This window comes from Microcaecilia unicolor, chromosome 8 (assembly GCF_901765095.1).
Source record: "Microcaecilia unicolor chromosome 8, aMicUni1.1, whole genome shotgun sequence".
Taxonomy (NCBI): Eukaryota; Metazoa; Chordata; class Amphibia; order Gymnophiona; family Siphonopidae; genus Microcaecilia; species Microcaecilia unicolor.
Window position 1 is genome coordinate 1,659,609 of NC_044038.1, and position 27,294 is coordinate 1,686,902.

General features: G+C 44.7%; 1 protein-coding gene across 4 annotated transcripts in view; it reads right to left on the reverse strand.

The window, feature by feature from the left end:
• TNRC6A (trinucleotide repeat containing adaptor 6A) overlaps positions 1-27,294 on the reverse strand; it is a 113,380-nt gene that overhangs the window by 76,606 nt on the left and 9,480 nt on the right. For all 4 annotated transcript variants that reach the window (XM_030211148.1, XM_030211146.1, XM_030211147.1 and 1 more), the window contains exons 3-5: positions 22,186-22,276; positions 17,645-17,666; positions 69-356 (exon numbers count right to left, since the gene is read on the reverse strand). In XM_030211148.1, coding sequence (XP_030067008.1) covers positions 69-356; positions 17,645-17,666; positions 22,186-22,276 — 401 coding nt within the window. The remainder of the gene's footprint in view (positions 1-68; positions 357-17,644; positions 17,667-22,185; positions 22,277-27,294) is intronic.

Below are 27,294 nucleotides of genomic sequence, written 5' to 3' on the forward strand. Positions count from 1 at the left end.
CCCCCAAACCCCACTTTTGACCTAGACAGAACATTACGTAAACTATCGCAGCAAATATTTTCAGTTACCTGATTGTGCCTTGCAGTTGCTCTGTGCTTCTTGACTGTTTACTGATTCTATGTCTCCCCCCAGTTCGCCCTTTAATTCTCTGGCAGTGACAGGAAGCTGCTGCCCCCGCTTCAGAAGCTGTTTGTGTTCCTGGTGTCGGAATCGTGGCGGGACTTCACGTGGAGGGTAGCGAGGCACGCTCTGCTGCTGGCTGTTGCTTGCAACCCGCTTGGCATTATTATTAGAAGGGCAGTTACTGCAGCTGGCAGGCAGAGGCTGGCTTACAATGGGCTTGATCTGTTCTGGCACTGGCTCCCAAAGGGGGGGGGAAAAAAAGGAAGAAAATTCAGTTTAATTTGAGGATAATTCTTCTTTCAAAGTTCAACAAGGTATACACACTGAAAAACAAAGTAAAATTTCCAGTAACAGGTTTCCAAAAAGGGACACACTTTACACTTCTGTATTTTATATAAAAATAAAACTAATAGCCTGTGATAAAATCCTTAACATTGGCTGCCTTAAAGATGAGGATTGAATTTAAAAGTGCCTGTTGAAAGAATCTCCACCTCAGTATTTTTGTTACTAAAAGAGAGCTAATCTGCTAAGACAATTCATCTGGCTGAAACAAAAGCAAGAATTCTCTATTCTAGTTCATTACGTTCTTTTCACGTGTCCTTTGTAATGCCTTTCATAATGTAAGTAGTTATGATCATCACAATTTATAATACTGTTCCTACATTTCCTTGTTTTTACTGCATTCTTTACCATGTAAGATGTTTTCTTTTACTATGTAAGCCGCACTGGACCTGCTGTATGTGGGAAAGAGTGGGGTACAAATGTAATAAATAAATAAATGTAACGGAATTCAAACATGCGTGGGATAAACATAAAGGAATCCTGTTCAGAAGAAATGGATCCTCAGAAGCTTAGCGGAGATTGGGTGGCAGAGCCGGTGGTGGGAGACGGGACTGGTGGTTGAGAGGCGGGGATAGTGCTGGGCAGACTTATACGGTCTGTGCCAGAGCCGGTGGTGGGAGACGGGACTGGTGGTTGAGAGGCGGGGATAGTGCTGGGCAGACTTATACGGTCTGTGCCAGAGCCGGTGGTGGGAGGCGGGGCTGGTGGTTGGGAGGTGGGGATAGTGCTGGGCAGACTTATACGGTCTGTGCCAGAACCGGTGGTGGGAGGCGGGGCTGGTGGTTGGGAGGCGGGGATAGTGCTGGGCAGACTTATACGGTCTGTGCCAGAACCGGTGGTGGGAGGCGGGGCTGGTGGTTGGGAGGCGGGGATAGTGCTGGGCAGACTTATACGGTCTGTGCCAGAACCGGTGGTGGGAGGCGGGGCTGGTGGTTGGGAGGCGGGGATAGTGCTGGGCAGACTTATACGGTCTGTGCCAGAACCGGTGGTGGGAGGCGGGGCTGCTGGTTGGGAGGCGGGGATAGTGCTGGGCAGACTTATACGGTCTGTGCCAGAACCGGTGGTGGGAGGCGGGGCTGCTGGTTGGGAGGCGGGGATAGTGCTGGGCAGACTTCTACGGTCTGTGCCCTGAAAAGGACAGGTACAAATCAAGGTAAGATATACACAAAAAGTAGCACATATGAGTTTATCTTGTTGGGCAGACTGGATGGACCGTGCGGGTCTTTTTCTGCCGTCATCTACTATGTTACTATGTCACAACTTTTGACTTGCTCCCTCTGAACAATCATCTGAAAAACACTATTACTTTGCATTCCAAAAAACCCAAGAGGACAACTTCTACAGAAATTGAAAATGCCATAGACCACTGCTGACTTTTATGGATTCTCGATACATTAGTTTTATTTATATGTAGTTTTATATCCTGTTTTTATGCCATTTTGTAGTTAACTGTTATTTTAAACTTATCTGCCAAGAACAATCTAATTTGATTGGCAGGTAGGTCATAACATACGTAAGCAGCATTTAATACAAAAGTACAGGATAAGTGACAAATACCATTGCCTTGCAAAGGTCTTTCATTTTCATCTCCACAACCATTTACACTTTCAACATGGAAGTTATAAAAATACTCAAAACAATTCCTCAGATTCTGGGAAGGGCAGAAGCTGTGCTCACATGGGACTCCTGCAACTTAGGTTAAATAATGCATGCTTGTTTATTTACAGCTCAATTAAAAAAATAAATAAATTAGGTACCAGTCCATCTTTTCCTTCACTTAGTTTTATTTGGAGAAAGGCTACTTTTTGCCTTCCCTTTACGCGTGGAGAATTATCACTCCCCAAATTTAAAGCAGCAATACAGACTTGGCTGTTTGGAAGGCTTTTGAACAATGATGCTGTAGGGGTCTATCTGACCTGTTGATTTCTGTAATTTCTCCCTCCCCTGGTCACCTTTTCCCTGGTTACTCTAGTATGTCCGTCTGTAAGGTTTGCTTTTCCTCACTATCCTGAGATTGTAGTTCCTCTTCCTAAAATTTCTGTGTATTTTTGTAATCTTAGTCTGTACGTCAGTCAAAGCAGTGTAGCAAATGTGCATAAAGAATAAAGAATTACAAGGAAGCACTTTTACTGTCTCTCTCATAAATCCATGTCTAATCTCCTTCTAAGTAAAAAATAGCCTGCAGTGATCTGCATCAGTTGGTCCATCAAAGGACGTCAGGAATAGAACTGGAAAGACAGGCCTCATGGAAAAGATCACTAAGAGCCCCTGAGGTAGCGTCAGCATGCGCCGAGGCCTCTTATCATAGCAGGTAAAATGCCGGAAAAAGAACTGGCCGTGTAATAAGTTCACCCTGAGAAGTTGAAATTTATCTTTTCCCTCTGGAGCTAACGGGCAGTGGTGAGACATGGATCTTACCACTCTCAGCCCTGCATCTGGTGAGACCCATTCTGCTGTAATCAGGTTCTGAATGCCTGGATGCATTGGGAAGTCCTTAAGAGTCTTCTAAGCCTCCTCATGATAGATAAAGATGGAACTTCAGACGCTAGACCCTTGATGGAAAGCACTGCCAGTGACTCAGAAATAAGAGTACCAAGCTTCTCATTATGAAGCAACCTCGGTCCTTTCGGATCATCCCCATCCTCATGAGGGAGCTCTCTCTCTCTCCTCTAACGGCTCCTTCAATGATGGCTCCTCTGAATAGACTGAGGCCAGGTTCACTGGAGTGGGCAGATGAGGTGTTGGCGAGGCCAAGCAAAGATAGACCTCTAGGAGTGGGCAGATGAGGCTAAATGAAATCTCTTAGGCTCCAGAGGGGCAGCATGGCAAGACACTGTCCGTGCTTCAGTGAACAGGCCTGGTGTAAGAGCAACGAATTGAGTTCAAGATCTGCACGACCGTATACAAAATCATCATTCACGCAGAGGCCCCACTCTACATGCTGAACCTAATAGACTTACCACCTAGAAATGCCAGAAGATCAGCCCGCTAGTTCCTCAATTTGAACTTCCCCAGCTGTAAAGGAATTGAATACAAACAGGCATACGCTACTACCTTTGCGTACAAAAGCACACAGTTATGGAACGCACTACCTATGACCCTGAAAACCACGGACAACTTAACTAGTTTTCGCAAATCTTTGAAGACACATCTCTTCAACAAGGCCTACAAAAATAATCCTTGATGAAACAAACTACTCCGTATACCACCCAAACGCTTTAAAACACCTCTAACACGACCTTACCTAATACCTTCTAATTCCTCTTCTACCTCCAGTTTATTACCGACTGTATCTAAGATTATGTAATGACTATACCATATTAACACCCTGTAAGCCACATTGAGCCTGCAAAAAGGTGGGATAATGTGGGGTACAAATGCAATAAATAAAATAAATAAAGAGAAAAGAAAGATCCTGATGCAGCTGAGCTATAAAATGGCGACTGTGCTCTGCACATGATCAGAGGCTGTTCCTCACTGCCAGTCGATCCTGACAAAATGGCACCCATTCCTGTGCTCTCCTGCATCAAACTGCACATCGGTCCTTCTGGAGAGCCCGAAGATCCTGGCATGTTCATACGCTGCACCAAATCTAAAGATGTGCTGCTGCTATTTCCTCCATGTCTTAAGGGATTCCCGGCTTACATGCACTGAAATGCCCCAATGCCAGGCAGTGAGTCCCACAGCAGGAACACTGCTTAACTGCCTCCGCAGGAGTTGCCATTCACCCCAACTGTTACAGGCACAGCACAACGTGCCCCAAGCTGTGAGTCAGGATCCCTCTCATGCACCACATAGAACTTGCAGCCCTCCAAGCGGTTCTCAGTCAAACTTTAGTCAGACTTACTACTGATGGCTGCTCCCACCAAGCTCACAGCTTCCACAAGTCTTACCACAGATGAGAAAGGCTCAGGACTGATACTTTGTCCCACACTCTCCAGCAAACCTATTTCCTTCTTTTTCTTTTTAAAAGATTGTTGTGCTGGAAAAGGAGACCTCCAGAGGATACGGGGGAGAGGTGAGGAGAGGGAAGAAGAAAATTTGCGGGGCACCACAGACAGGAATTTGAAGACTTCCAGATGTAACTCTGCAGACTCAAGCCACCCACAAAGCTCAACTGAAGGCCAGTTGACAAACTGGACCAGGAGAAAAGCACTCAGAACCAGAGACTGAAAAAAAAAAAAAAAGAGTGTCCAGCCACCTGCTGGAGATAGAAAATACTGAGGAGCTGGACTGGATGCCAAGAGATATGTCTCAGCTCAGCTTTTGGTTCTCCATCTCCAACTGCTGGTTGATAGCAACATAATGGAATAATAGCTAGGGTTTGTAGGCAGATGCAGTGAGCCTCCAAGGAAAAGGAATGGGATAGCAGCAGCCCAATGCTACCATCTCAGCATGCCGAGTAAAGTCCTCAAGGGAAACCCAAGTTTTAGTCAAGGCAAGAAGATAATGTGGATGAGAGATAAAGAAAGATCAGTAAGCATTTCACAGAGAATATGAAAAAGGGAAAGAACAGAGGGAAGGACAGGAAGAGCAGGATAGGGATAATGCCACAGAGGGCCAGGATTGGGATGAGGAGGGAGAGGGAACAGGAGAAGACAGATAAAAAGAGGTTAAGGAGCAATAAGCAGAATGAGAGAAAGAAAACTAAAGCAACAGTAGACAAGGCAGGCAACAAAATCGCTGGCAAGATGAAGAATATGGAAGACAGATACAGTTAACATCAGAAAGAGAAGGTGCAATAGAGCCACAGGAAACAAAGGGAAAAAAATGTCCACCGACTGAAGGTAAATGGCACATGTGGCTTTTGGCAGGCTGGGTGTCCTCTTCAGTCCAGAATAATAGATGGGAGATGTATGCAGAGAAACCTCTATAGTACCTGGTTGGCAGCGGCAGCAGCCACAGTCTGCAATGGGATTAATCACCAAGACAGGTGGAAGAAACATACAAACTGTAATCTACTAGGCAGAATATAAAGTAAAAAGATAGCTTATCTATCATCATGGTTAGATAACCATATAAAAATCTCTAACTATTCATAAACAGCACACTTCTCTTCCCATATCTAGCCATAAAGTTTTGTAATAACTTAAATACTTCCAAAACTAGTATGGTTCTTGGTTAAACATCCAGACTGTTGTCACTGTGCTTTTCCAGACAATATCCTCTCTGTTGCACCAATTCAGGGAGCCCTCATATCAGACTTACATTTCTATATACAGTGGTCAGGACATTACTCTTAGGGTTCACTGCTCTTTATTCTGCACTGTAAGCCCAGTTGACTACTTTGTTCCAGCTGACTTAATACCTAGAGCCAGATGACGACCTAATCCGTAGCTGATTGGAGCAATCCTGCTATCCCTTTCCTACACCCTTACCCTTGATTATCACCCAGTTATCCCTATGGCCTGCACTATTTCACAATTAATGCCAACCAAGTGAACACACTAGTCCATCATTTGCCTTGCCACCTTGCTGGCATCTCTTGATACAAGGCAATGCCAATATATACTATTCCAACATATTTTATGGCAGGGGACCTCATACAGCTCTGCTGCCATATAAAAGCCGAGTCATTCCAATTTACTACCCACTTGATGTGTACATCGAGAGAACAGGTAGTGCAAAGCAGGCTGGTCAAGCACATCTGTTTCTCCGTTATCCTTACTATCAGAAGAAGCACACAGAATTACAACAACCTGTTAAACCAACAGTTTAGGACTGTTTTAAAGAATTATCAGCAGCAGATTCTAGTGTTATTTTTTAAAAAGATTTCTGTGTCTTTTTTGTTTGTTTGTTTTTTTAAACACACACATCTTTTCCAACCTTTGAGTTGTCTCCGTCCATGACATTCATTTTTCTTGTGTGTTGCAAGGCACCATTTCAAAAAGCATTGCAAAACTATCTTTAAACTTCATAATATAAAACAGACAATACAAACCTGCAGAAACTCCAAAAATGGAACATAGGGGAGCTTAAGATTACACAAAGAGTGCAACTGTTTCCAACTCCTGTTGCTTTCCCACTCTGAAGATTTCAGTAGAAAATGGAGAGGCATGGTGTCATTTTACTTCTAGAGCAGTGATGCCTGCCAGTTCCTCTTGCTGAGGGGCCCCCACTGACAAACTCCCTCCATCAAAACATGGCAGCTGCTCAAATAACCAATGGCGAGGGTATAGTAGTCTAACCGAAGCAAAAGAGCTTACAAATTCAACAACGCAAACAGGAGCTTCAGCCTGTAATTTAAAAGGGATCACTTTCCCATATTGCTGCTTCACAGGTCTCTAAATTATCATCCACTTTCCTTGCATGTCATGCCTCAAGGACTGTCGGTTCTGGAATGCTAAAGAGAAATAAGAGGAATTCACTTTCTGACAGAGCAAGCGGCAATACTAGAAATTTCCTTGTGGGGGGAAAAAAAAACCCAAAACAAAAACGGAGGCCTGAGCTGAAAGCTCAGCTAGCTGATCTGGAAAATATCTCAACTATTTGCAAACGAGTTAACCCTTGCAAGCCCTGAAACAGATGCATTCTAGTGTAGGCTTGGATTGCACACCTTTAATGGCAGCTATTTGTACATCATTTCAGATGCTACTTGAACTTGTCTGCCTGAGGGGGAGAATGTTCTGAATGTCTGGAAGCAAAAAGATATTGCCCTGGCTTCAGAGAGCTAACAATAAGCATTTCTAAGCCAAGAGGAAGAAATGGAGCAGAAATGTGCATCCAGCTACATTTAATGCGAATCATTACAGACAAACCCTCATGCATTAAAGATTGTTAATATTTATCAATGAACGCTTCACTTTTAAAATGCCAGTGCTGTATAACTTTAGGAAAACAATTGCTCCAGTTCACAATGAGGTGTATTTTCAAAGCACTTAGACTTACAAAGTTCCATAGGCTACTATGGAACTTTGTAAGTCTAAGTACTTTGAAAATGAGCCCCATAGTGTTCTAAGTTCTACATGTAATATGAGCCACTTAACCCTCCATTGCCCCATGTAAGCCGCATTGAGCCTGCCATGAGTGGGAAAGCGCGGGGTGCAAATGTAACAAAAAAAAAAAAAAATTAGCACCGTCCTAGTTTTATAAAGTTTACAGGATCAAAACGGCAAAGCACATGAGCAGCAGTGATAGTCTGTCCATCTTGAACAAGTCCTGCCAGAACGGAAATCCCTTCTTACAGCTATGGTAGGTCCTATATTTATTTTCCTTAATTTTTACAAATTTTGAAATTACAAGTTTGCAAGTTATCACTTGTCAAAGCAACAGAGTAGGCAAAAGAAAAAATTTAAATATTGAACAAACAAATATTGCAACTGAACAAATTACTCTTCCTTAAATCACAAAAGTAGGGGAGAGGGGTCTAGTAATTAAAGATCACCAGGTAACAACTCAGGAGTAAGGCCAATAACATGATTATACCATCCTAAGATAAATACAATCTAAAAAAGAAGAAGTCGGACTCCACTGGCCACTGTATTCTTTAAATCCAAAATCTACGTATTTAGTTCCCAGATATTTAACAACACATTTACATGGATATATAAGCAAAACGAGACACCTAGTGCACGAACATTCTGTTTCAAACCCAAAAATGCTCTTCTCCAATCTTCTTTGTTAAAATCAGGATAAATCCTTACCTTTTCCCCCATAAAACAGGGCATTTAAATTCCTAAAATAAAAGTCTCATTCAGGAGTTCAAATCCTGTTCAAACACAAACGATACCAACAGTGTAGCTCTCAGATTCCTCAATTAATGATGTTTCCAAGATTTCAGAGATATTCAAATCTTCCACTCTTTGTTCCACATTCAAAGACCCAATTTCATCTCTTCTCTCATTTGACAAAGTGGGAATATAATACATTTTATTCAATGGAGGAATACCTTCAGAAGAACACTTAAGCACTTGCATCAAATATCGTTTAAACACATTGAGGGGGGAAATCCCAGGGGTCTTGGGAAACAGGATAATTCAGTTTATTATAATTTTCAAATTTGTTAGATCTTATGTAATAAATATCTAGTCTTTCACCAAAGCTGAGGTAAGATCTTGAAGTGATTTTACATTCTTCTGGATATCCTTAACTTGTCCAGAAAAGTCTAGCTTAACAACTTCTAAACTCTGGGATACTAACAGGCTTATTTTCGAAAGAGAAGGGTGCCCATTTTCCGACTCAAATCGGGAGATGGGCGTCCTTCTCTCAGGGTTGCCCAAATCGGCATAATCGAAAGCCGATTTTGGGCACCCTCAACTGCTTTCCATCGCAGGGACGACCAAAGTTCATGGGGGCGTGTCGGCAGCGTAGCGAAGGCGGGACTGGGGCATGCTTAAGAGATGGGCGTCCTCGGCCGATAATGGAAAAAAGAAGGGCGTCCCGGACGACGAGTACTTGGGCGACTTCACTTGGTCCATTTTTTCTTGCGACCAAGCCTCAAAAAGGTGCGACCAGATGACCACCAGAGGGAATCTGGGATGACCTCCCCTTACTCCCCCAGTGGTCACCAACCCCCTCCCACCCTTAAAAAAAAAAAAAAACTTCAAAAAAAAAAAAATTTTTTTTTTTTGCCAGCCTTAAATGTCATACCCAGCTCCATGACAGCAGTATCGTTTATTTATTTACTATACCGTTTCTAATTGCATTCACAAAACAGAACGGTTTACATCTTAAAATAAAATATAATTTTTAAAAACATATAAGAAATCCATTGATTTGATAGAAAAGCACAGCAAAAACTAAAACCATCATTCTAAAAGATACTAATACCAATAGACATTGGACAACCATTCATAACATACTATATAAGCAAACATATTATTTTACTGCGTATTCATTCTGCCTATTTGTCCCCTTTTTTTATCCCAGATTATTATCGAAAGTATTTTGAAACAGATATGTTTTCAAAAGTTTACGAAACTGGACATAGGACTCGTCCAATCTAATAATTTTAGGAGGGGAATTCCAATGAGAGGGAGCTAGAAAGAAAAAAGCTGAGTTCCTAGTAGCCTTTTGTGGTGGTGGAATTACTAGTCTATTATCTGTAAGCGATTGAAGTGTTTGTGTAGGTGAGTATGGCAGGGTAAGATTAGTTAAATATGAGGGAATCCCTGGAGCAGTTTTAGTGGGTGCAGTGCACTTCAGGCAGGCGGACCCAGGCCCATCCCCCACCTACCTGTTACACTTGTGGTGGTAAATGTGAGCCCTTCAAAACCCACCAGAAACTCACTGTACCCACAGATAGGTGCCCCTCTTCACCCCTTAGGGCTATGGTAGTGGTGTACAGTTGTGGGGAGTGGGTTTTTGGGGATGGTTTGGGGGGGGGGGGGGGGGCTCAGCACACAAGGTAAGGGAACAATCCTTTCTTAGTCCACCTCTTTATATATTATATTTAAATGTTTTATCCATTTTGTGCTTTCTTGTATATTTGTTTTTTATGTAAGCCGCATTGAGCCTGCTACAGGTGGGAAAGCGCGGGTTATAAATGTTACAATACAATTAACAGTGGAGTCTATCTTCTGAAGAGCATACCAATCCCAGCCTGAGCTCCAACGAGGTTCTGCTCACCTCCAGTAATCCCAGTTTTGGCTGACCAAGCCCTTTCTTCCAGGGTGGGATGTACCTCCCCTGAAACCGTGGTTGAAGGGCATGGCAGCGGGTCAAGGGTGTCATCAAGCCTCAGGGTGCTTAGAGCCTCTTTCCTTGATTCCACAGCAGAGAAACCTCCAGGGGTCCAAATCGCATATCGGGACATCGTTTGCTGAACAGGTGCCCAAGTCAGGTCGGATGCAGGAACAGGCCTGACCGTGTAGGTCCTATATACAGTAGATTCCAGTTAATCTGGACACCGGATAATTGGGGTGGCCGTTTATTTGGTCCAAAACTGGGAGAGCCAAAACTAAGCACATTTATAAGGGTGAAAAGTTTTGCTGATTTGGGACACCGCACTGTTTAATTGGGCCAGTAGCGTCCATAGAATGTCATTGATGTATCACTTTCCCATTAATCGTAAATGGGCACCTGTGTTTGCATATATGTGCTACTATGGGGTGTGTACATTCCAACTGTGGCATGCACATTTAACATGCCTAGGAAACTATACACCTCTCTGAAAATGAATCACAACCGGAAGAGCCGCTAAAGAAGAGGTCTGCCAATGACCCTGAAAGCAAACCAGGGCTGCCACTGGAACGTACAAGGAACCTAGCGCTAGCCCTTGATACTCCCCCCCACACAAAAATGCCAGGAAATGGCCCAGGGAGGAAGCAAAGTACTGGCAGGCGCCAAGGAAGAAGAGCACTTCCTAGCCTGCAGCAGGAAAGCCAGGACTGAATCCAATAATCCTTCTTCCTCAGCCGAGCCCTCTCAAGGGCCAGGCTGTAAGACCAAAGGGAGAAGAATCCTCCATGACTACCAGGCCCTAACAGAACCTCAAACCTGAGGAAATCGCAATAGCTCCCCAACTAGGAGCTTCACGAGATCTGCATAGCACTGGAGCCGTGTCCAGGCTGGAGAACAGGAGCACTGTATCCCGAAGGTCTGCCACTCTCCCCCACTCCTGGCCTAACTTCAGCACGGGGGAAGGCCTACAGGAGTCCCTCGCTCAGACACAAATGCAGCAGGGTGTCCAGACCCAGAGAGTCCTCTTCCCTGCAATGGCTGAAGAACCGAGGAACCGTGACATAGGAATAGGCCAAGAGAACTAAGCCCCATCGACACATCAGCAGCTGTAACGGCTCGACCGACAGCTCCCAATCGCTGGAAGTCTGAGAGTGCCTGCTAAGAAGGTCTGTCCCCACGAGAAGGACCCCTCAAAACAGCCGAAAGGCACAACAGGTGTCTCTCTGCCCCGGCCATTAACCAGCTGGGTTCCAGAGCCAGCAGACTGCTAGGAGTCCCCCCCCAGCTAGAAGAAGAGAACAGTGCCATAGCAATGTCCAAAAAGGACCAAACCAAAGCATTCCCAACAGCGGGGCAAAAGCCTCCAGAGCTTAGCACACCACTCACAGCTCCAGAGGATAGAGGGCCAATGCGCCTCTACTGAAACCAAGAGCCGTGCCAGGGGACCCCTGCAAAGGGCCCCCCCAGCCCAAGAAACTGTCAACCGTAGACCCCACTTCCCAAGGCAGGAGCGGGGAGGGCCTCCCTAGGGTCAACGACTGGTGAAGCCGCAACCACTTCAGGTCTGTCCGACCGCCACGGGCAAAGAAGCCAGAAGCTGTAACACTCTGAAATTGGAGACCAGGAGTTGATCAGGGCCCTATAAATTGGCCGCAACAGAGGGTAGGGTACCACTTTCAGGGCCGCTGTCACAGAACCAAGGAGCTGCACAAAACTCCCAGGCTGGAAGCTGGGAACGAAGCAGAAGCGAAGAATCCAGTGCGCTAAGTTAAAGCGCTGTCCCTCTGTGAGAAACACTCAAGCTCAAAGGGAATCAAAAAGAACACCTAGATGCTCCAAGTCAGTGTGCTGGCGCCAGCCTCCCCCACTGAAATTGAACATCCAAACCAGAAAAGAAAAAACAAAACAGGAGGCTAACCATTGTAGAAGGAGCCTCTATACAGGCTTGGGAAGAGGAGGCTCTGATTAGCCAGCTGTCCAAGTGCAGGAGGAAAAGCAACCTATGTCTCTGCAGAAAGATCGCTACATGCACGACCTAGGAAAAGGTCCCCGGGCCCGTGAGGAGACCAAATGGTCGGGACCGGAACTGGAAAAGAACTGCAGAAGCAGCCCGCAGAGGGGAAGGTAATTACGCCTCCCTGGTGTCAAGAGCAGAGACAACTCTCTCTCTGAACAGACGGGAGCACAGACCTCAGGGTCACCATCTGAAAATGGACACTGGTGGACCTCTAGAGATCCCGATTGGCTGCACTGCTCCCATCTTCCTGAGAACCCCAAAATAGGAGAACCGCTCGGCGGGAGGGATGGGAACAATGGCCGAAGAGCCACCAGCACCTCAATTGAGCTTCTGCTCTGAGCTGCCAGAGGCCCCCCGAAAAGGAGACTAAGAAGAGAGGAGCTACAGGAGGAGAGAACTCCAACCGGAAGCCAACACCCAGAATAACCAGCACCAGAGCTGAGGAAAAGGTCCGACCATACGTCCTGAAAGGCCCTGTAGGGTCGGAGGGACCATTCGGCCTGGCTACATTGGGATTGCCAGGAGACAGCAGCCACTCACTCTCAGTGCCCTGCTGGCTCTCCGTTCCCCGGAAGGAAGACAGCTGGGCCCGTAACTGAGCCCTCTGGCCAAAGGTCTGACGACCAGACCTACACATGGAGCTGTTCCTTTTGTCTTGCGGCACCTTATGCCTGGAACTGTCTTCCCGAACCCATACGTCTAGCTCCATCTCTACCTGTTTTTAAATCTATGCTAAAAGCTCACCTTTTCACTATTGCCTTTGGCTCTTAACCGCTACTCATTTGCAATCCTCCTTCCTGTTCCTCTTTACCCTGTAATTTCCCTTGCCCGTAATGTCTTGTCTGTCCGTTTTACCTAGAATGTAAGTTCTTTGAGCAGGGACTGTCTCTCTTTGTCAAGTGTTCAGCGCTGCGTGCGTCTGGTAGCGCTATGCTATTAGTAGTAGTAGTAGCTGTCACGAAACAGGGCACCTGCTGAGCCCGCAAGGCAAGCAGAGGAACAAGGAACGTCTTCTAGAGGACGCTGGGGCCTGCTCACCCAGTTCCTGAACCAAATTTCTGAGGTCATTCCCAAAGAGAAATGTGCCTCAAGGGTAACCTGACCACACAGGCCTTTGAAGTGGCAACGGCCACCCACGCCCGCAGCCAGAACTGACGCCTCGCAGAGAGCATCAATGTTTTTCAGCCTGTGGCTGAAAAATTAAGAATGACATACACAGTGGCCATCAGACAGGCTAAGCCCGCCTCTATCCAGGCAGCCTGGGACTGCCCTGGGAAAAGGACTGCTGATGCCACTGCAAACTGGCCTATGCCACCAAGGGGCTACAAATAGAAGCCTGCAGTTCCAAAGCAGTCACCTCAAGGTGTGGCTGCAAAGCCCGTTTCGGCTTCCTATCTAGCAGATCCCTCAAGGCAAGGCCGCCAACCACCGGGAGGGTAGTACTCTAGGTGACTGCAGACAGCGAGTACAACTTAGGTAAGGGAACATCTCCTCCTTCTAGCACCAGAGAAAAAAGATGGGCCAGGGTCCTCCCAACCAGTAGGCCTGTGTCAGACGCACTCCACGTTGCGGCAAGCAGGACCTGAATGTCCAGGTGAATGGGAAAAATGGGAAAATACCCTGTACGGGCCCCTGAGGCTCTTCATAAGGCTAGCCGCCTGACTACCTTCTGGAAACTACCCAAGGGAGTGCTGCAAGTGCCTCTGAAATCAGGGGGCTGCCTCCTAGCAGCCCAACTGCAGCGAAATCTGAGACTAAGTCTCCACGGGGCAGCAGTTGTGATCCCCTGGGAACAGGCAGGGAGATCCCCATCTCCTCTATCTCCCCGGAGCTGCCAGGCCTGCTGAAGAGGCTCCTAGCACCAACCGAAGGCCTGGTAGAGCAGACGAAGGGCTCGCCCTGACTCGGCCCCCCCCCCCCCACCTATACAGCTGCCTGCGCAGGGGCTTTGCCTCTGCCGAAAAAAACCCCAAAATGGCCGCCATTCCCGCTTCCTTCTGAGGCGATGCACCAAGGCCCTGCACCGGGGACCGGATGCCCTGTATGTGCGAGCCCCGAATCAGCTCCTCCACTTGGGAACTGGACTACACACCATGCAGCGGCCCAAGTAGGAACACCGCTCACTGCAAGACGGGCAGCAGGTCGCACATTAAGCAGGGGCTGCCATGGCCAGAGACTGCCGCTGCACGGGAAAACATGTGGCGCACCGCGCTACACACCCGCTTTTTTTTTAAAACCGGAGCACAGCTCAAACAAGCAAAAAAAAAAATTGTTTTTTTTTTTTACATTCAGGTAGATTAGGCAGTTTTCTGTCTTCGGAGGAAACATTGAGCAGTTGTGAGATTTCAAAGAGGGTCCCCTGGTTCTCACTCCACTGATCCAATCATTAAACTGCTCCTCCACTTCCTCCATGCTTTTTTTTGTAGCATCGACACGCATTGCTCCCATCGATGTCCCACTGCCTGAAGCACAGCAGAAAGGACCCACCACCCTGGGACACAGTCACCCCCCCTTTCAGAGCAGGGCACTGCAGCAGCATCGGCCTGCCAGACTAACTGTGTTGCCTGCGGCGACTCATCTTCTGAGTAGACTGGTTGCTGAGCAGGCTCTCACACAAATGAGCTTCAGAACCCTTCTCTTGCACAACTCCATCGGCCACCCAGCCAATTCACTCAGCTAAACAACAGCAGCCAAACATTCGACTCCTTACCTAGCCTCCCGGGAAGAGCTGCAAAAAGACTCTTTTGCCCCAGTGAGCGGAATAAGCCCACAACGTTGGTGGAGCACGTTTAGCACCCTCGTGGCAGCGCCGTGCCTCCTGTTATGGCAGTTGGAGCAGCGAAGGAGCGCTGAGATGGATCGAGTGTGGAACACATCAGTGGAAAGCTGCCTCGGTTGGCAGTGGTGGGAAGAGGAGCAGGCATCGCATTGCAGTTGCTGGTGGAGCAGAGATGGCTTATCGGGGTCAGTGCTGGAGGACCTGGAGTGGAGGAGTGCACGAGGTTCTAGATAACCCAGTGGAGGCCTGTCGCATTTAATGAACCTCAGTTCCTGCCAAATTTTGCTCATCAGCAGTGTCACTGGACAGTGCTGGAACAGGTACTCTATGGAGTGCTAGTAGATTTAGCTGCAGCTCCTTGGGCCCTTGCCTGACCGGTGGTAACAATGACCATGTGAGAGAACCAGGTCGGAGAGTTGGGAACAGCGTGGCCACCAGGGTCCTAGCGGGTCCAAACAGCGCTTGAACACAAAGAGGCAAAAAAGAAACAGCAGCGGACAACTTGATCCAAAACTGGAAGGTCACCGGTCCATCTCCAAATGCCAGGCTGTCCCAAAGACAAGACCACCATCAGAGGCACCTAGCTACAGACCCCCCCCCCCCCCCCCCCCCGCTTGACTGAAACTAAGAAACAAGATCGGTGAGGATCTTATAGTTCAATGCAAAAGGCACTGAGCTTGAATCAAGCACTGCATTGAACTATGATAATCAATAATCAATGAAGAAATGGAGAAGTAACTCTAGGATTCAAAGTCATTTTGAGAAGTCAGTGCAAGATTTTATATAATCATATAAAAATGATAAAAATAACTGAAACAACAGTGAATAGCAAAAATAAAAAATGCAATATTTGGAGGTTTTTTGACCAATAAGACTGGAGTCTAATATGAGCTGGCACTAAGATATCACACTTGCTGAAAAGTCAACACATCTGAGGTCTTTTCCTCCATTTAAATTTACTATTTCATTAGTTCCAGAGTTTGATAATATAATATTACTTTGGTCCTTGGATTTCACAGGAAGAGACACGAATATGGTCTGATTTTCAGCTCATTGTTTTGTCATTGACAAAGGTTAACCATTTAGCCACCTAAAGGATCTGCCCCAGCACTGCTCTGGTCTGCTACCACCTGCGGACGTGCTCTACACTGGGATACCCTTCCACCCGCCTGCTGGGTCCCACTTGCCTCTGGGCAAGTCTCTAACCCATAAGCAATTTCCCTGGTGTTTTCTAAGGACACTGGGGCCACAATCCCAGGGGTTCTACAGTTCCCAGAGAGCACCCACAGACCAAAACACAAACCAGCAGGATTCTTAGTGAGTCCAGGACAGCAGAGTCAAACTAATAAGGTTTATTGTGAGGAAATTGAACATTGAACAGTAAGAGGAAAAAATTGTGAAAATATAGCAACAACAGGTAAATCAAACAGATATCAATATTAAAACTAACAAAACATTTGTTTACTACCAGAGTAGTACCTGAGGAGTTCAGGAAATATAGCTGCTCACAGGTTATAAAATATAACTGCTCACAGGGCTTCAGTGAAGAGATCTTTCTCTCTCCTCTCCCTGAGACTAAAGATTACCTTACAGCGTACGCAGGAAAAAAACGTCACTTAGACTCACCATCTGATGGCCAAATAAGAGAAATGCACTAGGGAACAGATATGTCATACATTTCAAATAAGAAGTTGCAGAAATAAATCCTCTGTTTCGTCACAGAACCCAATCAGGATTTAGACCTAATCACTTCTGGCCAAATTCAAGCAGCAAATCTCAATTGGAAACATCCTCCTCCTCCTACAGCTCGACATGTCTAGTGCATTTGACATGGTTGACCATCAAGTCCTACAAAGAATACTCAATAATAGCGTAAAGTAAAAAGACAAGCAAAATAGCAACTTAACCCATTAGTGCCCAATGTTCCCATAATAAGCCATATGGGAACAAATCGATTTGTTCCCATATGGGAACACTGGGCACTAATGGGGTAATAAAAAGACAAGAAAATTAAGGAAAATTCTTCCCAGTCTGCTGAAATTCTGAAAGATGCTACACGTAGGTTTTTATCCAATAAACTAGAAAAGCCACCACTTCCCCGAGTATTTTGTTCCTTTTATCTGCTTTGGATCATCCGCCTCCTCCTGGTTTGGGGTCTTTTATGCACTGAAAGTACTCAGTTGCTAGATATCTGTTTTGGTTGAGCCAAATTCATTTGTGCAAGAGCAGCTGTTACTCATTTTGGAAATCACCTAAATTTATAATTTATGAACACCTAAAAATAGGAGCCCTAAATATATTCCAGCTACTAACCTTCAGCAAGACCCGTTGTAAGATCTCTCTCTGTATCCAGGACAGCTTTTTTTTTTTTTAAATCTTCTTTTTATGCTACCATCTAGGGATGGAAGAGCTAACAAGATCTGCACTTAGTTCCTTCCAAAACTCCTCCCACCCTTTTAACCTGTGGCCACAAGGCTTTGTAATAATCTGAAGTCAGCAAGACTAGTTTGGACATGACCTAAATGCTCAGCTTCTGAGTTGCCTATGTAGCTTCCCACACACATCCAGTTATCTGAGCACCTGTGCTCCCACTACTTCGTCACTCCTATACTTGCAGCGAGATCTAGAAATACACATATCAATGCACACATTAAAGCAATAAAATGTAACATCAGCAAGTCATTCAATCTGCAATGAGCTCTTTCAAAACCTACTGATGGCAATTAAAAAAATAAAAGAGGCTGTCTTGTGAAGTACCTTACCTTTACTCTTTTGTTCAGAGACCTGTAATGCAAAGAAAAAGTTCAATTTATAACACTGCTTATTGCTCTAATAAAAAGCAGTTTATGTATTACACATCCATTGGTACTTTCCTTTATAGTAGTTTAACCCTACGTGGTGCTCATGTTTACACAGTGTCTGGAAAAAACAGGAGCCCTTACATAGTTTGAAAATACTTTGCAATTGTTTAAACATTTAACACGACCTTTAAAAATACATCAGTAGAATGTTTTGTTTTTCATATTTTGTGTTTAAAGTGTCTTTCTTCAACCTTGACACATTCATGAAGTCTTCGATGCCACTGAGCTGTTGGCTCAATGAATCCCGGGGTTTTATTAATTATGAGCTGAACAGTTTTGCAAGCTCGATGCGCTGGAGCCCCAATGCTGTTGAAAAATAAAGTTCCCAGAAACATCTTGAATTTCAGGCAGAAGTTTCAGCTGCAGTGAGCTGTTTTTAGGTTATCTAGAAAAATGTTGGGGCCCCCCTTTTTCAGACACAGTGTAGATTTCTATATACAGTGATGTGAAAAAAAAAATTTACTCTCTTCCCGATTTCCCTTATTATTGCATATAGGGCACACTGAATGGTTTCTGATCATTAAACAATGTAATATTAGACAAAGGGAACCCAAGTAACATATAGTAACATACATAGTAACATAGATGACGGCAGAAAAAGACCTGCACGGTCCATCCAGTCTGCCCAACAAGATAACTCATATGTGCTAATTAAGCACATAACATTGTTTTTACATCATTTATTTAAGAAACAAAGTTATCCAGCTTTAGCAGCAATTGCAAATGAATGCTTCCCATAATTTGATATGTCTCACATTGCTGTTAAGGAATCTTCTTTGCAGAACTGCTTCAATTCAGACACATTGATAGGTTTTCATGCATGAACTGCTTGTTTCAGGTCCTGCCACAGCTTTTCTACTGTGTTCAAGTCAGGACTTTGACTAGGCCAATTCAAAACAAATTGTTTCTCTTTAGATACAGAGATGTAGACATGCTTTGGGTCTTGAATCGCCTTGCTGCATAACCAATTATGCTTCAGCTCAAGGACAGATGATCAAACATTTGGTACAGTGCAGAATTCATGGCTCCTTCAATAACGGCATGTTTCCTAGGTCTTGAGGCAACAAATAAACCCCACCATCACACTACCATGTTTGACTGTTGGTATGATAGTCTTACTGTTATTTGCTTTCACCAGCCATAATGAGACCTCTGTTGTCCAAAGAGTTCCACTTTTGACTCATCTGTCCATTGAACATTATCCCCAAAGGCTGAGATGAGCATTGACGTTACTCTTAACAGCGGTTTCTGCCTTGCTACTGTCCCATGAATCTCATTTCTGTCCAGTCTCTCTCTTTAGGAGCGGAGAAGTAGCCTAATAGTCCCGGGCACCTGTTCTGTCAGAGGAACTGGGTTTGAACCCTACTGTAGCTCCTTGTCACCCTCCATTGCCCCAGGTACAAAATCAGCCTGGGAACAGATATCAAATGCATGACCAATGTTACTGTAATAACAAAAGAGAGGGAACCAAGTACAAACTAAAGTCCAAACGAAAAATCAGCACATCGGGCCTTTAAAAATGGAACACAGTTCTTTAATGAATGAGCCTTGACAAAAAGACCTGACACGGGCCATGTTTCGGTGACTAGCACCTGCGTCAGGGGTCACAGTGATGACGTGGAAAACTTGGGGAATAACTCGAATACATTCCTCTACAATGTATTATTCCTTACCCCACATCTCATATAGTAAAAGCTACAAAGCAACAAGGCACTTTCATTTTCTGTGTCCAAACGGAGGAATATATTCGAGTTATTCCCCAAGTTTTCCATGTCATCACTGTGACCCCTGACGCAGGTGCTAGTCACCGAAACACAGCCCGTGTCGGGTCTTTTTGTCAAGGCTCATTCACTAAAGAACTGTGTTCCATTTTTAAAGGCCCGTGGTGCTGTTTTTTTGTTTCAATGTTATTGTAAGTCATGAACTCTGATCTTAAGTGAGGCTACAGAGGCTTTGAATGTTCTTCTGGGATGTTTAGGGGCCCTGTGGTGTCATCAGCATGTGGATTTGCCATGCACCAAGGCCCCTGTTACCGCAGCGTCATTTTTATGGAAAATAGATAGAAATGGATGTGTGGTAAGTATATACTTGCCGTGTGGCCATTTCCTGGGGGAACCCTTACCACCTCCTATTTAGGGATCGGCTCCATGACACACATAAGTGTTTGAATTCAGAACAAAAAATTTTTTTAAAAAAAATAGAAAACTTCCACTGGATTCAACAGGGTCTTTTAATCACAGCATAATAAGATGTATGGTTATTTATTCACCAGTAGTTAAAAGAAAAAAAAAAAAAACATTTATAAAAATTGATTTGGATGGTAGGGGGTCGTCTATGATTAAATGTGTCACTGAAAATAGGCATAAGATTTATACACAAGCGTGTTGCCTTAAGTGACTGTATGAGACTTCCCTGCAACACATCCTATCTGTGATTAAGCGACTTGACCTCTACTATTAGAGCGCTGTTGTGTTTGTCTAACATTACGAGTGCCACCAATAAAGTTTTGACAGTATCCTAGAAATAAGCAGTGGATTTTCCCCAAGTCATTTTAATAATGGCTTATGGACTTTTCTTTTAGGAAGCTACCCAAACCTTTTTAAACCCCGCTAACTGCTTTTAATACATTCTCTAGTAACAAATTTCACCGAGTTTAATTACATGTGGAGTGAATAAATATTTTCTCTGATTTGTTTTAAATTTACTACTTTGTAGCTCCATCACATGCCCCCTAGTCCTAGCATGTTTGGAAAGAGTAAACAAGCGATTAACATCTGCTCGTTCCACTCCACTCATTTTATAGACCTTTATCATATTTCCTCCAAGCTGAAGAGCCTTAGCCGTTTCAGCCTTTCCTTATAGAGAAGTCATCCCAACCCATTTATCATTTTCATCGCCCTTCTCTGTACCTTTTCTAATTCCACTATACATTTTTTTGAGATGTGGTGATCAGAATTGCACACAATATTGAAGGTGTGGTCACACTATGGAGCGATAGAAAGGCATTATAACGTCCTCACTTTTGTGCTTCATACCTTTCCTAATAATATCTAACATTCTATTTGCTTTCTTAGCTGCTGCCACACACTGAGCAGTGGTTGCGGGGTAATCATCTTCAACTGAATATTCTTTGTTTGATAGTATTCCTCCTGTCACTGGCAATATGTCTACCCCAATTATTAACTCTATTAGAAATCTAGGTGTCATGTTAAATTTTAAGTTAACAATGAAGATACATGTCCAGAAAGTAAGTATTTTACAGGCTAAGCTTGACAAGGCATCTTTGAGATCTCCTTACCTTCTTAAACTTCTGTTTAATTATTTAGAGTATTGTTATTCCGTGCTTCGATTACTGTAATGGTCTACTTATTGGCTTGTGAGGGAATATTTTAAAATCCTTGCAGGATGCTCAAAATGCTGCAGCCAGAGTCCTTTATGGCTATTCCCAGCATGTGCATGTCACTCCTATTTTAATATTTATTCCTAATAAAACAGAGGATTGCTTTTAAAACTTTATTATTAGTTTTCAAAGTGAGTAACAATCTGGTTTCTCCTGTTCTATCCTGCAAGATTTTGAGATCTTCTAATGCTGGCTTTTTGGATGCAACATCTTTTCAGATTATCAAGCTCGATGAATATCACAGGTCTTGTTTTAAAGTCGAGGGGCCCAAGTTCTGGAACAAGCTGCAGATGCACATAAAATCTGAAGGCCTTAGATCAATTTAGGAGGGAGCTTAAAACACTGTTATTCTTGAAAGCATTTGGTGACCAACAAGCCTCTGTTTAGGTATGAGTCATATCTGCTTTGGTAAACCAGTGCGTAGGGTGTAGTTGATGTTAGTTTGCTTACAGTGAGTGGAGTCCTTGGTGTAATATGCATCTGATGAAATGACAAATCATAACAAAAACAAACCATCACTATGAATGTACTTACTGTAAACACCAAGAGCTCTAAGGATTGTGTGAGATATAAATATTTTAAATAAATAGTCTCTCTGCATTTACCCATTCCACTCCACTCATGATTTTATAGACTTCTATCATACCTCCCCGTTAGTCCAAACATTTGTCAACATACCCATGTTCAAGGATTTTCAAAGATACCTTCTAGGGATATCGAGCCTCAGTTCTCACTGCAAGCATGGCAAATGGCTATCGTATATCCGCTCTTTAAATCTAAGCAGAACATTCATACGAACTTGGGTAATGTATATCCCATTTCTAAGTAGAGGATGCCTTCACGTTTGTGTCCATAAGACTAATACTACTTATAACTGTTTTTATAATTTAAATTCAGTTCTTAAGAAACCTATTTTTGATTGAACCTTCATATTTGACTGGGCAACACCATTCTTCCAACCAACATAAAGAGCTTACGGAACATCATCCACACTCCTTACTCACTCACTGAGCTCCTGACACCAACTGTTAACACGCATTACCTTTCGCTGAGCGGCTTCCTTCTTTTTCTTGTCGTCTTTTCTCTTTTTCCTTTCTTCCATCAACTGTTTTTCCTCTTCTTCCACTAAATTCCTAGAGCACATTGATTTCAGGAAAGTTAATTGGAACTATGTGCACAGCCATACTACAGAGATAGGTTTAAAAATACTGTAGTCGTCACAGACTGCAATCCAACTCCTGCCCCAAATACAAGAGATTTTCATGTGGGTTAGGGTTGTTGGCTGACAATCCGAGAAAAAAAGTTTACCAAGTCCCTGATTTGACGGAGGAACTCATATTCTTCCATAATCTCAGGAGACCATTTTCCTGTGATCTAGAACTGTACTCTAATCTTTGTCTACAAGAAAATTCTCGAATTTAGGGTGGGGGGATTAAACAAGATTCTTTCAAACCATTTCTAAACCTTTAAATGCTTTAGCTAAGAATTTGCCATGTTCCACTCTGGAAGATAGGTTCTGTACCAATCAAGAAGTCACATCAACTTCCTTTCACAAGCAAACAGAAGACTCAGTGGGCTTTTACCCAGATTATCATTCCAAATGTGGAGTGGAGGAGTAGCATCACAGTTAGTGCAAAGGACTTTGATCCTGGGGATATGGGTTCAATTCCCACTGCAGCTCCTTGTGACTCTGGCCAAGTCACTTAACCCTCCATTGCCACAGGTACAAATAAGTACCTGTATATACTATGGGAACTGCTTTGAATGTAGTTGCAAAAACCACAGAAAGGCGGTATATCAAGTCCCATTAACAAGATTCCAGGCACAATCTCGGAGTAGCAACATTCCATATAGAACCCCAAGGAATAGAAGGATTCCAAGGAGTGGAGGAGTAGCCTAGTGGTTAGTGCAGCAGACCTTGATCCTGGGGAACTGGGTTCGATTCCCACTGCGACTCCTTGTGACTCTGGACAAGTCACTTAACCTCCACTGCCCCAGGTACAAAAACCACAGGAAGGCAGTATATCAAGTCCCATTCCCAAATACAAGCCTTAATACCAAATCCACAATCTACAGTGAGGTAAGGATGTTTTCCCCTCTTATTGAATACATGTCACAGACAAACATGGTCTTGCAGTGGAGGTTTAAGCGAATTGCCCAGAGACAAAAGGAGCTGGGGGGGGGGGGGGGGGGAATTTAAACATACCATTAATTGCAATTAAAATTTCAATCGAAATACAGCCCTAAAAATTATAGGAATCATTTGCTAAAGGTGGTACAACCAGTTACGTTTAGGGACCAGTTACTTTTTCTCATGGGTGATATGAGTGTTGGACAACTTTGTTCCTTAAATAAATGAAGTAATTTACAAACTTGTGTTTACTCAGGTTCCCTTACATTTTGCTTAAATATCAGAAACTATTCAGTATGGCATATGAGCAAAAATAGGGGAAAAAACAGGAGGGATGAAAATACGCCACTGTACTTTGAATGGAATATTTGACAGGTAAACTATTGACTCATTTGTTATGATCCAGTTAACAAGACTTGTTGGACTGTCCAGTGAAGGAATGTACTTGCTTGAGTGGTTCCTTCTCCCCCCCCCTCCCCCCCGTGACTGCTGTTCAATTCTGGAACTGCATTTCCACTAGGGCACGCAGCCAGACGAACCCAGCTACTAGTTTGAAGCAGTGCATGCAAATTTATCTCATGTATATTCATCATGTATATCCTGAAAACCTGAGTGGCTGGGTGTGTGTCAAGGATTGTCTAAAATGATTATTGCAGCCTAAATAACTGCCAAGTACTAGTGTGGTTGTTGGCTATTTCACCTCAGAGATCCCTTGTGCTGCCTGACAGATACACAACCCTTCTCTGGGGGGAAAAAAAAAGAAAAGAAACGGATCAGTTGATGTCTATGGAAATGAAACTGGGCAGAAATGTGGATGACCCTAACGTGCTATTATAATGCACATAACTATTCAACAGATACATAAATGGTAGTTTTAAAATGGAAAGTTAAAGCAATCAGGCTTCTCCTAAACAAATGGGGCATTAAAGAACTTACTGACCCCCCCCCCCCCGTTTACTAAGCTAATAACGACACAGCCCGTTCACTTTAAATGGGCTGTGTCGGCATTATTGTCACGCAGCTTAGTAAACGGGGGGGGGGGGGGGGGGAAGGGGGGGGAGAAAAGCAATTTACCTTCAAGGGAAAGAGCCCCACTGTAAGTTCACATTTTCTGTAAAATTTATTCATAATTATTGTCAAATGTACTTTATTAATGCTACAAAATTGAAGAAAATAAGGTAAAATTAATTATTACCTGATAATTTTCTTTCCATTAGTCCCAACAGATCAATCAAGAGACTTGTGGGTTGTGTCCCTCAACCATCAGATGGAGATAGAGAGAACTCCGAAGTTTGCTATATATGGCCATGTGCAGCCATCCAAACCTCAGTATGAACGATACCAAAGCAGTAACATAATCTCTAGACATTACTAAGCGCACTCTCCTGCCTCTCCCACCGTCCCCAAGTGTACGCAACAGAAATTAGTGCAACCGTGAACCCAGTGCTGCACAGCTGTCCAGCTGAAACCGTTGCCCTGTTTTCTCCTGTTTTTTTCTTTTTTTAATTCCCAACAGACCAAACAGAGGAATCTGAACCGAACCACACAACCAACCAACCAAAACATAGAACCCGCAGAATACAAGTATCAGGGACGGCCTCTGGATTGATCTGTTGGCACTAATGGAAAGAAAATCATCAGGTAAGAATTAATTTTACCTTCCACTGCGTCCCACAGATCAATCCAGAGACTTGTGGGATGTACTTGTGGAGTGGAGTAGCCTAGTGGTTAGTGCAGCGGACTTTGATCCTGGGGAACTGGGTTCAATTCCCACTGCAGCTCCTTGTGACTGTGGGCAAGTCACTTAACCCTCCATTGCCCCAGGAACAAAATAAGTACCTGTATATATGTAAACCGCTTTGAATGTAGTTGCAAAATACCACAGAAAGGCGGTTTCATCAAGTCCCATTTCCCTTACCAAAGCAGCCCTCAAGTAGGGTAGGACCCGTTGACCCCAGAGGCCAACACCAATGCCGCATCCTGTCACGCAGGATAATGTTTTACAAATGAATGTACTGAAGCCCAAGTTGCCGCCTTGCAAATCTCTTCAAGTGGCACCAATCAACACTCCGCAACGGAAGCAGCCTGGGCCCTCGTAGAATGGGCCTGTACATGAAGAGGAGCCACCTTGCCCAGAACTACATAGGCGGAGACAATTGCCTCCCTCACCCAGCGAACTACCGTGGCCTTCGAGGCCAAGTTCTCTTTATTATGCCCTGCGAACAGCACGAACAAGAGGTTGGAACGACGGAAGGAGTTTGTTGCCTCCAAATATCAGAGAAGAACCCGGCTCACATCCAAACAGCGTAGAGCGCGGAAACTGCCCGGGTAATCTGCCTCCCGAAAGGCTGGCAGCATCACCGACTGGTTCAAATGAATGCGAGATACCACCTTGGGCAGAAAAGACAGAACTGTCCTGATGCAGGCCCCAGCCTCAGTGAAACGGAGGAAAGGATCCCTGCAAGACAAGGCTTGAAGCTCCGACACTCGTCTCGCCGAGGCCACCTGAAACACAGCCTTCAACGTAAGATCCTTCAAGGATGCCTTAGCCAGAGGCTCGAATGGGATCATCACCTTCCCCCGAGGGCAACTCCCCCTTCTCCAGGCCCTCCAACGGTGCCTGCAGGGAGTCCCCCAAACAAGGACCGTCCTCAGTGTAGACGGCCCCGAGAACTCATCCCCAGTGCCCATGGGCTCCAAGCGCGGCCTCTTTGGGGTATTAGAGGCAGGACCATGAATCCAAGGCAACGGATCCACCACTGCGCCCCCCCCCCCCCCCGCACTCTTCCATCTTAAAAGCTTTGTGCATTAATAGCACAAACTCCGGGGAGAAGGGCAGCGCTGCGTATCCACCCCCAAGGAAGACGGTCCGGGCAAAGCCCCCCCCCCCCCCCCGAGCCTGCCTGCAAGGCGCTCTGCACTCCGTTAGTCTCGGCACTCACCACGAGAAAAATGGCGCCAGTTGGGTGTGCGCTGAAGACTGCAATGGCATTCCTGCCAAAAGTACATCGGACCCATCCCCGCCTTCTCCCGTCGAGTGACGGGCCGAGGGATCCGAGAGCTGGTTGCCCCGCGTACCGGGAACTCCCCCTCTGTCTGCTCCTATAGGCACACTTCACAAGCTCCCGACGCTGCTCTGCAGTTCCCACACCGTGAGCAGCACTTTGCAGACTCCGACGGTGCTGACAATTTCCCTGCAGCAACTGCCCACACAGCCCTCCCATGCGCTGACAGCTGGCCTCGGCCCAGCGTCCTGGTTTGGTCCGAGGGGAGAAGAACTACTCGGCCCCAAGCGCTTTTTAAAAAAATCTTTTAACTTAAGCAAGAGGCAGGAGAGAATAGGAGCCAGTCCCTGAGACCCAGAAGTAATTTTGGGAGGCCGGTAGGGGAGGCGGGAAGGGACCTGGCACCACCAGGTATGCACCAAGCTAGAAATCAGCTCCTCAACCCCACTACAGGCTCATCAGTACCCGAGGGAACGGGAAAGGAACCAGGTCATTACAGAGCTGCACTGGTATGACCCTCCACCTGCAAGATAGAGAGAATACTAAGATTTGGATGGCTGCACATGACCATATATAGCAAACTTCGGAGTTCTCTATCTCCATCTGCTGGTTGAGGGACATAACCCACAAGTCTCTGGATTGATTTGTGGGATGCAATGGAAGCAAGATTTATTGACGTCACAAGTGTGAAATAATAGAGATCCTTGATTCCAATAAAGAATATACTACAATTAATCCATTTCCAACAAACACTACAAAACTCACACACTGCATTTTTTGGTAGCATTTTTCAATTCAAAATATCAACATACTTTTGATAAGGAAAAGATCAGATTAGATAAAGACCACATAAACACAACTTGTAGGCAATAAGCCTTAGATAATTTGGATCCTGATTTTAAAAAACTTTCCCGTAAAAAAAAAAAATACTTGACAGATTTATTACTGAATATAAAATGAGATTTTTCTGATGCCGATGAAGAGGGCTTATAAATGCATCTGAATGACCATGGCC